The 13,401-nt window shown below is 46.1% G+C and overlaps 1 protein-coding gene across 2 annotated transcripts in view; it reads right to left on the bottom strand.

Moving 5' to 3' along the window:
• The window catches only part of Myo3b (myosin IIIB), a 394,965-nt gene that overhangs the window by 209,219 nt on the left and 172,345 nt on the right, over nucleotides 1-13,401 (bottom strand). For both annotated transcript variants that reach the window (XM_076569620.1, XM_006972402.4), the window contains one exon: nucleotides 10,709-10,864. In XM_076569620.1, coding sequence (XP_076425735.1) covers nucleotides 10,709-10,864 — 156 coding nt within the window. The remainder of the gene's footprint in view (nucleotides 1-10,708; nucleotides 10,865-13,401) is intronic.

The following is a 13,401-nucleotide window of genomic DNA, read 5'->3' as shown; positions in this document are numbered from 1 at the left end:
GGAGATGGTGGTGCACGTCTTCAATCCCAGCACTCGGGAGGCAGAGGCAGGGGGATCTCTGTGAATTCAAGGACAGTCTGATCTACAGAGTGAGTCCCAGGACAACCAGGGCTACACAGAGAAACCCTGTCTTGAAGAAAAAACAATGAACAACATAACAAACAAACAAAATGCTTGTGTTTTGTAGGAGGCACAGCTTAGAGAAAGCACTGGAGGAACCAGGCTTGTTAAACACACAGGCCTATTTTCTCCCTAGGAAGAAAATGACCGACACCTGGTCACCCAGAAAGCTGGAGTGAATGTTGTCGGTCAACCTGGTCATCCTTTGCTGTTCCATGAAGCCAGCCTTCTGGAATCCCCCAATAACCCGAGTACTGTTTAGGCCCTTATCCTGAGCTTAGTCTTTAAGTAAATAGAACCCATCCTTATGAAGAAGGTCCCATGTACTTTGCATCATCGACCAACAGACTCCATCCTTATGCTTATGAAAATCCTTCCTCCTTAGGCCCTTCCCCTGAGCACTGCCTATTATTAGTCAATAGAACCAATTCTCGTCGTAAAGGTCACGGGTGCTTTGCTGCTTTCTAGGGAGTTCCTATGTAGTTATGCCTAAAGCTTTGCTGTGATAACTGTCATGTGCAGACTCCTCCCCTCCCCCCAAAGTTTTGCTGTGCTTAATTGTGTAAGAGAAATAAACCGTGAGGTCAGACGCTGGAAGTTTTGACCCAGCGCCTGCTAAAGGGACTCCAGTTTCATACTTCACCTCATGAAGATTGTTTCCCTGCATCCCTGCCAGCCGTGATGCTTATAGGATCCCCAACCACTTGAGTATCCCAAAGCATAGATAAATAGATACATATAAATGACTGGGTAATAACAAAAGACATTTTATTAAATAAAGGTATATAGTAATGTATAGATTTGTTTTTTTTATCATACAAAGCATGCTGTCCACTACTTTTAACACACTTGGTATACACATAAACATCGAGAAACAGTGCATGTTCCAGATGAGTACTTAAGTTCATGGACCATGTGTCCTGCTGTGCTGAGTAAGCTGTGCGCACAGCGATAGCTATAAGTGAAGTGTCTTCTAAGAGGAGTGTTCTGGAGTAAAGTGTGGTTTGAAGGGCTCAGGAGACATTCTGGAATTCCATCAAAGTCTATGCTACCTTTTTTTTGTATTTTCTGAGGTCTATGGAGTCTGGGGTTTGAAGCTAAGAGGGAACGCTGTGTGGTCTGAGTTTGGGCTGGCTATGGCAGAGGCAGTAGGATGCAGAGTTGGGCTGACTTCAGGATTCAGGAATCAGGGATGAAATTTGTACCTTAAGTAGAAATGTGGGTAAGTCTGAACCATTAAATCCAGGACCTGAGGAGTAAACGGAGCCAGAGACAGGGGCTGAGATCCCTAAACAACTGTGGGCATGCATGGAGCAGATGGCGGGCTCTAATGGGCTGTCTTTAGCCCAGGTCACATGTAGGAGGGCTTTTGGGTTTGGGAAAAAAGACACGTGGCTAAGACTACGGTTTACACTCTGTGCCTGCGTCATAGTGAAGCAATTTTGGGGCGATGCTCTTTAACGGCCCCATCTCTTTGAGAAGCTGTTCCTGTGTGTGATTTTCCCCCAGAGCTCATCCTTAATCCCTTAGCTTCCTGTCTTCAACAGAGACTCCACTTGGAGGGTACAAATGGGTTCAGGAGCACCACGCAGGGGAGGTAGATGTAAGGGATAGAAGGAAGCACTTTAAATCATGACCCAAGAATGGGAAGGGAACAGACTCTCTCACCTGAGACCTACTCACACGCCATTCACCACTGAGCACTATAGTCATTAGGACCAGGAGTTCTCAACCTGTGGGTCATGACCCCCTCAGGGCGTCTACCAGCCCTTTCACAAGGGTCGAGTATCAGATATTTACATTCCGATTCATAATAGTAGCAAAATTGCAGATATGAAGTAGCAATGAAAATAATTTTATGGTTGGGGGTCACCACATGAGGAACTGTATTAAAGGGTTGAAACATTAGGAAGGTTGAGAACCACTGCTTTAGACATCTGCCCTCTGGCAACCCTGTCACGAAGATCATTTCTGGCCCTGTTCCTCCATTTACAGACCACAGTCCTTCCTTTCCTCCTGAGGTAGAAATGGAAGGATGAAAGAAAGACTAACATGTCTGTTGGGTTCCATGTTTAAAGGAGGTGATGATATCAGTTAGGGATAGAGGGCAAGCAGGACCAGGGATAAAGAAGAGAGGAGATGAGGAACAGGCCCCAGGCTCAAAGACCGTGGTCCAAGGCCTCTATAGTCATGGACAGAGCCCAGAGATCACTCCCTTATCACCTCAGTCAGTGGTTCCAAACAGTAAGGAAAGCATCACTCAAGACTGAGGAGAGAGTTACACCACCAGTCTGAGCCATCGAGTCGTACATCCAAATCACTTCCATTTCAGTAGACCCTCTGATTCAGGGCCAAAGAGAAGGGACCATCTTATCTGACTGTAACTACACAATCACACAATTAGTAGGAACAAACCACCGCAGCTCACCCATGTGACTCTACTCTATCGCTTCCATTGTAAGTCAAATACAGACTAGGTACCAACTGAGTTCAGAGCCCACGGCTCCAGGATCAAGATGTTGACCCAACAACTTAAGGTTATAGCTCCCAAGCAAACATAGAGACTTAAAAATAGAAAACTGAGCAGAAACCGTTATAGGTACTGCCCGTTCGTCACCTATGCAGTTTTGACGATAATTCTAATGAACTGGCATTGGATTATCACTCCTATTAAACAGTGTTTGATACTGTTCCTACCTGCTCCAGACAGCAGCAAGAGTAAGTGTCAAAAGCAGAAAATTAACTCTAGTTCATTCTCACAGCGGGGCCAGAGGCGGGGAGTGATACTAATTATGTCAAGGTACAGATTTCTTTCCTCTCTGTCGGGGAGATAGAAAAATATTTAGCTTCTATGTGGGGAACATCTTAGCACTGTATGTGGTCATTCAGGAGGTTTTCATTTACATGAGCGCCAGGAGCCCATGGACATATGGGATATGCAGTGTGCATCTATGTGTGTGTGTGCACATACATGTTTGCAGGTAGAAGAAGGGGAAAGCAAGGCTGGCTGGGAGGTAGGAGGTGAGAAGCCTGTTTTTAAAGGTCACCATGGCAGGTTGAAAAGAAATGAGAACAACCGGAGCCGTTGTTCTCACGAGCCTCAGGCAAATTACAAGAGCAGAACCCAAAAGCCATTAAGCATAACAGGGAAAAAATAACTGTTACTACATTCTCCCAGCAAATGGTACTTAGAGCAGACCTTTGGCATTTGATGGCTTAACAGCTGTCATCCCAGCAAGCCCCTAGCCACCTGCAAGGGCAGGACACACCAGAACTTGTCATTTTTCTGAGGCTCACAGCTGAGTTCATGGTCACAGTGCAGTCACCCAGGGCCTACCCTGCCTCCCTCACATTCCAGACAGTGATTTTTTTTCTCTCCTACTGACTCTTGTGAAGGGTTTTCAAGTCTACCACTTACGTTTTCAAGTCTACCACTCTGGTCTTTAACAAAGAGGTCACATAATGGATGACTAATAAATTCATGGATTTGCAAAATGGGTTTGGGAAAGAAGACATTTTGAAGGTCAAGGAAATAGGGACTAGTGTCATCCAAAAATACAATTGTTTAAAACCATCTCTGACAAATTAAGAGACACAAGAGCCTTGACTGTTGTCTATAGATGCTGAGAAAGTCTTACCTCCTTTAAGAGAGTGGACATCTTGGATTCTTACCTGTTGTACATAAATCAGATATATGCCATGGCAAAACTGTAAGTTATGGGGAAAATTTAAATTCCCTTGAAGTGCTATGTATTATACATGATCATCAGCATCATGGATTGACACTGATCAAATCTCAATGATACAGTATTGCTCCTGCCTTCATACCCCCATAGGACTGTATAGGTAAAATCCTAAAGCTAGATGTGGATAGAGATCTGGGTTTATAGATCGTGAATCAGGGTTGCCTCAAGCTCTGGCTTTCCATAATGCTGCTATAGTTAGAAGAACTCCTGTTTATACCACGAGAGCGAAGATGGGCTCCACCTCTCAAGCCCTCCTCCACACATGGTATACCTTCTACAGCATTGTAACCAAGCTCCATGATGCCTCCTGTGCTCCTGTGCGCTTGAATGCTGGTCTTATCTGCCCATTATAACCAAGATGATCACTTCACTATGAAATCTTGACATAGCACTACCTTCTAGCTGCTAAGAGTCCTTGGGATTGATGGTATTCAAGAGGGATACTGAGGCAGACTGTCCTTTTGAGTAAGAGATGTATTAGGAGAGCTGATAACACCTCCTGTAGACACATGATAGGGGCTCTGAGAAGAAATCAGGCACCCGAAAGGCAAAGTTGGGGTCCCTTCTTATAGATTTCAGAGAAGAAGGTCCCATATCATGTAACTGAAGTGTACCCCATAGTACCCGCTCACAGTCAGGTTGAGTCCTGGGCAGTAGGGGAGGGGCAAAGGTTTGGTCCTTTAATTAATGAGCGTCCATCATGCGGAATGTGTTATCGCTGGTCCCTGATTGCTTGCGGTCTCTGGGATGGGGAAGGGAGGAGTCTAGGTTCCCAGGCAGCCTCTCAGTAGAGTGTCTGCCATTTCCATGTAGCAGTAGGAATGACAGAGTCAACTGGGAGAGAACGAGGCTGCTGCAGGTGAGCGTAAGCTGTGGCAGCCCTAAGCCCAACTTAACACCCCCTGAGCACCATGCCAGGGACTGCAGATCCTTCTGCACCCCTCTGCCTTCCCAACCGTGTTCTCCCTAACCAGTCTCCTCTGTGGAGCATTCACACACACCTCCTACATCCTCCTCCTTGGCACCTGACTCCTTTTGCTTTCTGCTTCTGTTATCACTTCGTCGTACACTTCATCTTGCCTGGGGGGTCCTCAATGTGCCAGCATTTTAAAAATTGTGTATTTCTCTCAAACTGAAGTTTTCCATGAGCACAGTTCTGTCACGTTTCTGTGTTCCTCTCCAAAGCGCCCAGGAGCTCAATCCCTCCATCCCATTTGTTCGCCACAATCCGCTGAACCAGCTCTTCCTCTTCGTGCCCACGACTGGCTAGACTCAGCCTCTGAGCTGCTAAGCCACGGTCTTCACTCTCCTACAGGACCTTCAGGCCTTCCCCTTGTTCACACGCACTGAAGCCTGGTTCCAGCCTGGAGCAGACCTCCAAATCTGCTTTCCCTGCCCTACACCTCATGGTCAAGAGTAACTGTAGACTCTAGATGGGGAAGGCATTGGTGGAGTCGGCCCATTTGCTGGCCGCCTTTAGTGCCATGTTGTCCTGGTGGTTCTTCGTGCCTCTCTGAACCACGGACAAGCTTGACAGCACTGGACTAGCATTCAGTCACCCTGCACCCAGGTCTTTTGTGCTTCTGAAAACTCATGGCTGTATTTGAATGACCTTGTCACATTGCTCATAGTGAAGCTTACAAAGGCTTAGCATCTCCTCAGAGCCCAATGCCACTGCCAACCCTGATATCATCTTGCAGAGTTTTTGGAAAGCTAAAGGCCATTCAGCATGAGTTTCCTCCTATTACCTCCTTTGCCCCTTCAGCTTTTCAGAGTATTTTCATCTCACTTTATGTGTCTTTCTAACATTGAGGTTCATTCTCTCTAAGGCAAGACAACCTTCCCTTAGACCTTGGTTCATTTCTCTTACTCCTCTATAACCCTCTCTTCTATCTTGAGTGTCTCCTCTATACATAATCCTTTACAAGCCTTTCCCATCTTTTAAGAAAACACCATCCTCTGTGGTGGTCCTCCAACTACATGTTCTCCTCTTCCCTGGAGAAGGGACGAAATTAGAAAAAACTTTCTGGCTTCTACAGGTGATGGGCAGTGATCCTTGGGCTTTGAGACTTATTCTTTGGATCAGGTCTCAAAACCAAGCAACACACCCTGACAGTGGGCCTTGGACTGTTTGGACCATGGAAGATGCAACTTAAGGCACCCGGAAGCTGTGAACAATGCCTGTATGTGCTTGGCACTGTACTTGATAGGACAGGGAAAGGAAGTGGTTCTTTGACTGCTATATGTCTCTTAGTGTCCTGTCATTTCTATTTGATTCCATTGTGAACCAGGGCTGGGAGGCAGCTCAATCTGGATAGGTTATGACACCCTTCTCTCTTTCCCTAGCCAACCAACCCATCACTAAGTCCTGACAATACCATGACCTTAGCATCTTCCACCATTTGTATTTGTTACCACTGTTCTTGCTTATGGACAACTTCAGTGCAATAGAAAGAGTTTTTTATTTTTTTAAGATTTTATTCATGTATTTTAGAGTGCTCTGTTTCCATGTATGCCTACATGACAGAAGAGGGCATCAGATCCCATTATAAATGGTTATGAGCCACCATGTGGTTGCTGGGAATTGAACCTCTGGAAGAGCAGCCGGTGCTCTTAACCTCTGAACTATCTCACCAGCCCCAGAGTGAAGGTTTTTTAAAGTGTTGGGTAGTTGAGAAGCCTCGAGGTAAGAATAGAAGAATTAACAAAGTGATTGATGGAAGATGGGACAATCATTGACTGGTAACTGGGTAAGAGGTAAAGAGAAAACAGGTGCTGAGAAGGTGTAAGAAGGGGATGTGACTGTTACATTGGGGAGACTGGGGGAGAACAAAGGCTAGGAAGGCAGAAGGGAGCAGAAGGATACGTAATCCCTCCGCCTCACAGTGAGAGGTGGAAGGTGGTGCTGGGCAACAACACGTGCATAAGTGGTCATCCCAGTTATGATGAGCAGATAGGATGGGCACTCAAGAGCATGGGAGCAAAGCTAGGCATCATGGGGGGTTGGTCACAATGCAGCAGAAAGTGAACCATGCATGGAGAAAGGCGTGAGTTACAAGGCCCATCTTAGCTCTTGTGGATCCAGGCAGCAGCTCTTCTGCATGCAGCAGCTTTATGGAAAGCCAGAGCTGGATGGGATCTCTACATATGCACCCAGATCCATATCTAGATTTAGCTTTGGACCCAGTCTCCATCGTCCTGTAGCGGTACCTATGCAGAAGTGGTACTATGCTATTGAGACTGGTCAATATGTGTCTCCGGTCTTGTCCCTACTCCATTCTGTTGTCTACTATCAGAACAATCTAGAACACATACCTGCCTGGAGCTCTTCAGTGGCTCCCCTAGCTAAGGCACAAGTCTGAGGTCCTTGGATCTATGGACCTGATCTCCCCTTACTTTCTCCCTCCCTCGCAGGCCCACACAAAGCTCCAAGGCTGCAGGAGAACCACAGGATTCCCCATCCTCCCGCCCAGGAGCCCTTGCCACCCTCCACTCTTTGCCCCCTCTCGCGATATCTTCCTTCCTGTCCAGCTTCTCTTTGACCTTCAGGATCCTGTTCAAGGTCCATCATCCTACCAGTTATGATTTCCAAACAAGGCAGAGGAAACCAGAACGATGGAGCCGAGATGATAAGCACCCACTCATTTTTCTGCAGTGATGGGCATGTGGCTGTCAGGGACGTGTGAAACCTTCGCTCGGCCACGTTTACATCCTAGCTCAGCCACTTCCTGGAGAAGCTCCTTGATTTTTCTCTCTAATTTCCTCTCTCCAGGCATCCCAAGCCCAGACTGGCCTAGATGCTCTTTCCCAGGGATGGGGTGGGGGACTGCGGGGTTTCTTTCTCCTGATACTTCGGCTCTTATCTCAGTGGTGATCAGCCTTCCTAATGCTGCAATCTTCTAGTTCAGTTCCTCATGCCGTGGTGACCTCCCCCCATAAAATTATTTTCGCTGCTTCTTTATAACCATAATTTTGCTACTGTTATGAATCGTAATGTAAATGTTTTTGGAGATTGAAGTTTGCCAAAGGGGGTCACGGCCCACAGATTGAGAACCACTGTTTTATCTGATTCTTGTCTGTGTGGCACAAAGGCTGTTAGCACTTTATCAGGAACCAGATCTGCTCTGCCTTTGTAGTTCCTCTGCTCAGCTTAGGGCCTGACACCTACACACGTAAATGTCTCTACAAAGAATAAATGAGTAAATTTGATTCTGAGTAAGAGATAGAAATCAGTATTTTTAACCTTCAGTGCTGTCTTACTATTTACTTTCGTGATCTTCTCTGACAAGTTAAAGAGATGGATTTTCACAGATGAAGGGCAAGGGAAAGGTAGTTGTACTGGCTAGGTTCATGTCAACTGGACACAAGCTAGACTCATCTGAGAAGAGGGAACCTCGGCTGAGAAGAGGCTTCCATAGGATTGGACTGTAGGCAAGCATGGAAGGCATTTTCTCAGTTAGTAACCGGTGTGGGAGGGCCCAGCCTGGTGTGAGTGGTGCCACCCCTGAGGTGGTGGTTTTGGGTGCTATGAGGAAGCAGGCTGAGCAAGCCATGAGGAGCAATCCAGTAAGCAGCACTCCTCCATGGCCTCTGCATCAGCTCCAGCCTCCAGGTTCCTGCCCTGTTTGAGTTCCTGTCTTTAGTGCCTCTGATGACGAACAGGGATAATGAGGAATAAGTAAAATAAACCCTTTCCTCCCCAAGTTGCCTTGGGTAGTAGTGTTTTATCCGAGCAATAAAAATCTCGACTAGGACTGCAGTGTTATGAAGAAGTGGGGGACCCCAAACAGACTATGCACAGATTTCTTTTTTCTACAACTAACATTTATTGACATTTAACACTGTAGCTAGAACCATCTTAACCTTTTATGTGTCGATTCAATCCACCATCAAAATAAGCCCCGCCCTATAGAAGGAACTTCAGAAGAAGAAAAAGTTGAAGAACGTTTCCAGCCAGCCGCCGGGCTCCTGCCCAAATCTGGCAGAGCTGGCGGTTTTAGTCACCAGCTTGTCCTGCCTGCTGTGTGAACATCACTGCAGAGAAATAAGGGGCTATTTTCTCAGTCACCCCTGCTCTCACCTCTGTTAGCCTTTTTTCCCTCCACCTTTACTGAAAACCCACAGCTTTAGAGAGTTTGGCTCGCCAGTGGTAAATGACAGCGGAGAGCTTTTCCTGGTGGGTTCAGAAAACATCCATACAGTCAACACCTTAGCCAGTGGCTAAGGGTCATGGCAGAGTGAGTGTCAATTACTTGGTGTTCCCTTTGGAATTCACTTCCCTACCTCCCAACGAAGGGGCTGTGCAATGTTCTGATACGCATTTGTGAAGCTGTATCTTTTTAAACGGCTGTTCAAAGGAACACAAACTCTGGAGGAATGAAACTGGAGATTATAAAGACTGAAAAGCCTTTGCCACCTACCAGGCTTCTGACATCAAAAGAGTTGGCAAAGAGAAAGAGGAATTAGAGCAAGGGCCTGAGCATGCACGGAATCACTATTTTCTGATGGGGTGAAAGTGTTTAAAATGAGAATGTAGAACTGGACAGGCAAGATCAGGCAGTAGTACTGTGCTTGGTAAGTCTGGGAGCCGTCTTAGAAGCCATTGGATAAGAAGCTGGGTCTGACCTCAACACTGAAAGGCTGGCTTTCCTTGGGCTTGGTTCACGGGTGTTTGTATTTTGTCTTCATTTTGGAGGAGGCTCATGTACAGAAACTAAAGGAAAGGCGGCCTTTGGTTCCTCTGGCCTTAAGCACAAGTTCCTACTGCCTCAAAAGGAACCAAGTCACAAAAATGCCTGCATCTCTCTGCCCTGTCCCTAGCCACAGACACAGAAATGGCCATGGGAGGGGGGAACCCATAAGAAAATGTTTGCTTTGCATTATCCTAAGCCCAAACTTGTGACAACAGAGAAAATCAGCACAACACAGTCACCTTGAAATTCCATCTCTGGCAAGCCTGGCTTTGGCTTTGGTTTGTAAACAGGTTTCTGCAGAATGCAGGGATACCTCCAGAACTGATTTGCGCTGTTTTATTGTCTTTACATCCACTACTTTGAATGTTCTTTTAATAATACTGGACTGGTGCTTATCTCCATTCTGACCAGATATATATAAAAAAAAAAAAAAACAAGTAATTGCTGGGCAGAGGAGGTTTGCTTGCAATTAAATTTTTTTTTTTCTTAAAGAGAAATTCTGCCACCCTCTGGACAGAAATCAAAGATCTGTTTCTTAGAGATACACACAGAATAGAGTTCCCTAAAAATAAACATTAAAAAAAAATCTGCCCTTTAAGAGTGGGGGCCAGGGGGCATGGATAGAACCATGTAGAAGGAGCGCTGGTTGCTTTAGATAGCACAGACAAAATATATGAAAAAGCAAACTAGAATAACTCTACAGATTTTTTTAAACTAAAGAGAAAATGGGCTCAGAGCCCATCCAAGGAAAAGTCTCTGACATTTAACATGCTCTTTCCACAGCCTGTTCGTAGAGTCTGTTTGTTCCCTGCTCTCCAATATCCAGGTCAAGACTTCTCACATAATTTCAGCCACGGCTGGTTTGCAGTTACATTTGCATTAAATGTAACTACATTTTTAATGAGTGCTAACTGAACATGAGGACAACGAGATTTCAGCCATTTGAGAAATTAGTCACGGGAATCCAGATCGGTAGTTTTTGAATCCTGCCTACTCATCCACAGAACATGCTTCAAGATACACAAATGAAACTCTGAAAAACTGCAAGGATGTGCTTGTTACCAATTAAGATGTGGGGTGAATCAAAGTGCAGCCACACCTCCTCCTAAATCCCCAGAGGAGGACGCCAGACTGGCACCAGAACTGTACCTGGTTTTAGCAACAGGATTCAGATGCTTCTGGTCTTGGAGCACCTTGGCCAGCTGTTTTTGCAGAAACAAAACCTTGCCTTGAGCTCCTTTAATGAATGGGTGGTCCAGGAGATGGGTCACTGAAGGCCGCTTTTCAAAATCTTTAATAAGACACCTGTTTGCAAAAATCAACAAATAATACAAATGTGTAGCATTTGACATTCCCTGGGAATGTAGGAGAGAGGAAGCTTGATGATACACTTGATCATTAACCCCATACAGCTCTTTCCTTTGAAATATATACCAGAAAGTGGAAAAATTCTATTAATTGAATTAGTTAAAACATCAGCAATCTACTTTAGATTGTCATATGTAAATAATAAAAGCTCAATCAATTTTACCTTCTATTTATCATGAAGTATTTAAAACATTGGAAAAACAGACTGCTTAGAAAAATTTCCATCTTATTTTTCATTACAGAAAAGCATTTTCAAGAGAAGGAAGTTTATCTTAGGAGCATATAGGATTAAGATCTATCACTTCAACTAATCTCATAGAGATGTTCTTACTTGGAGGTGTGCGGAGCTTGGGGGCGGGGGAACCTGCAAGGATGAGAAAAGCCCAGCCGTTGACTCCTAATGTTTTCAGAGAACAGAGAAGCCCCAGAACAAGAAGTGACTAGCACATAGTTCTGAAGAATTTTGATGGAATTAGGCAAAGTGGGAACAAAAAGTCCATTCAAAATGGTAAATACCAGGTTCCATTTAAACACCTCTGCAGCAGACTGGTTAGAACCACGCCTGAGGAACGGCTTTATCTTTTGGACTCAATGACCTATCTAAAGAAAACAGTGACAATACCTGTTGCTGTGTGCTCTGGGCTATGATGGTTTTGACACACAGAAATCGCTAGTGAAATGGAATCTGATGAACACCCCTCCAATTACCTTCGTCCTTCTGTTCTGAGTAGCTGCCTTAAGTCAGAGGAGGAAGTTTCAACATCTTTCCATCTCGAGCTAACTCTGGAGACTAGGGATACATACAACAGGCCCTTCTGCCCACTCAGTGTCACCAACAGCTCTGCTTTTCCCCACAGAGGCATGCCAGCAGCAGCCCAAAGTCCTCACAAGCAGTAAGGAGTTCAGGACCCTCGGAGCATCTTTGACAGAGCATTGAAGCAGAATCCTCCATAGCAATCCCCGGTTGTCAGATTTACACGAGCTTTAAGCTTGGCAATTTTCACTTCAAAACACTTTCCCATCCATCCCTCACCTTCTAGTCCCGAAGGACTTGGTGACTTCCCTCGGTCAGTCCATTTCAGAATGGCTCGGGGGCTGTGAGAGCCAGAGCTGGCAGTTAGGAAAGCCAACCGCACGCAGAACATCTCCAGAAGGATGCCCACGAGACTATAAATACCACCTCCACCTTGCCAGAGGGAGAAATCAATCATTTGACCTTTTATCGGTCCAGGGTGGTTTGTATAGCCTATTGTTTTTCCTAGCGACAATACAAAACCAGTGCACATTTCACAAAAGACGGCTCTTGTCTTCTCATGAGCAGTCGCCACTGAATTCCATGTATATTCATGGGTCTGTGACCGTCAAAGGAAAACACTTCTGAGTCACTGAAGAGAAAAGAAGGAACTCAAGAGGGCTGTCTGGTTGGCAATCCAGGCGATGGTCTTCCCTCCTGGATTAAGTGTGGAATGTAAAACCCCCTAAAATAGAACAGCCATGTGTCTCCTGAGGGCTCATGAAGACAGACCTGGATCCTCAGAATGGGGTAGGAGGGTATCCCGGATCTACCCAATGGCTCAACAGTTACTGCTCTTGGAGAGAGGACCCAAGTTCTGACTCCAGCACCCATGTCAAGTGGTTCACCACTGTCTATAACTCCAGCTCCCAGAGATCTAACACCCTCTTCTGGCCTCATCAGGCACCTCACATACATACATACACACACACACACACACACACACACACACACACACACACACACACACACACACACACACACAAATATTTCTTATGAGGAAGAAAAGGTAAAATAGGGAAGCCTTCCTTCCCAGGTAACTATTACCAATGCTTCACACACAGACACTTGTAGGCAAAGCCAAACACGGACTAAGGGACAACATAAAATAGCTCATGGCACATGAAATGGGCAGTGGGCAGAATGCACCTCCACCTGCCTCCCTGGGACAGAGGCTCAGTGAGGCCATCAGGAGAGGCCTGCAGACAGAGTTTGGGGGCAGCCTTGGAGAGTCTGTCCCTTCCAGTTAACAGTAGGACATCTGTCCTGCCCCACAATGTTCGCATCTACCCGTGGAAGCAGGGCTTCCAGCAAGAGGCAAGAGCATCTGCTTGCTGTCCTGGAGAAGGTCTCGCTTTAGATTCCAGAGTGGGTTCGAGAAGGGCAGGGCTGGCGAAGAGAGGGGGACTCGGGTGAGGGAGACGGCAGCAAGGCCATCTAAGAGATGGTGGGCACGACGCCCCGGAAGACGATGAGTTAGTCTTCTCAGTAAGACTGGAGTGGGTGGAACACCACGCCACGGCATCCACAGAGAGAAGCTGAGTGTGCCTGGGAGGAATGCTAAACAGCACGGAGACACATGCAGCTGCACAGGGAGCCTTTTTAGGGGAAGGACAAGAAGACCTTGAGAGCATTGCCTCAATTCACAAACAGCCCTGCATACCTTGTTCGCACGGGGGCA

Source organism: Peromyscus maniculatus, chromosome 4 (assembly GCF_049852395.1).
Source record: "Peromyscus maniculatus bairdii isolate BWxNUB_F1_BW_parent chromosome 4, HU_Pman_BW_mat_3.1, whole genome shotgun sequence".
Lineage (NCBI taxonomy): Eukaryota > Metazoa > Chordata > Mammalia > Rodentia > Cricetidae > Peromyscus > Peromyscus maniculatus.
Note: the sequence above shows the minus strand (reverse complement) of the source record. Positions and strands in the feature narration are given on the sequence as shown.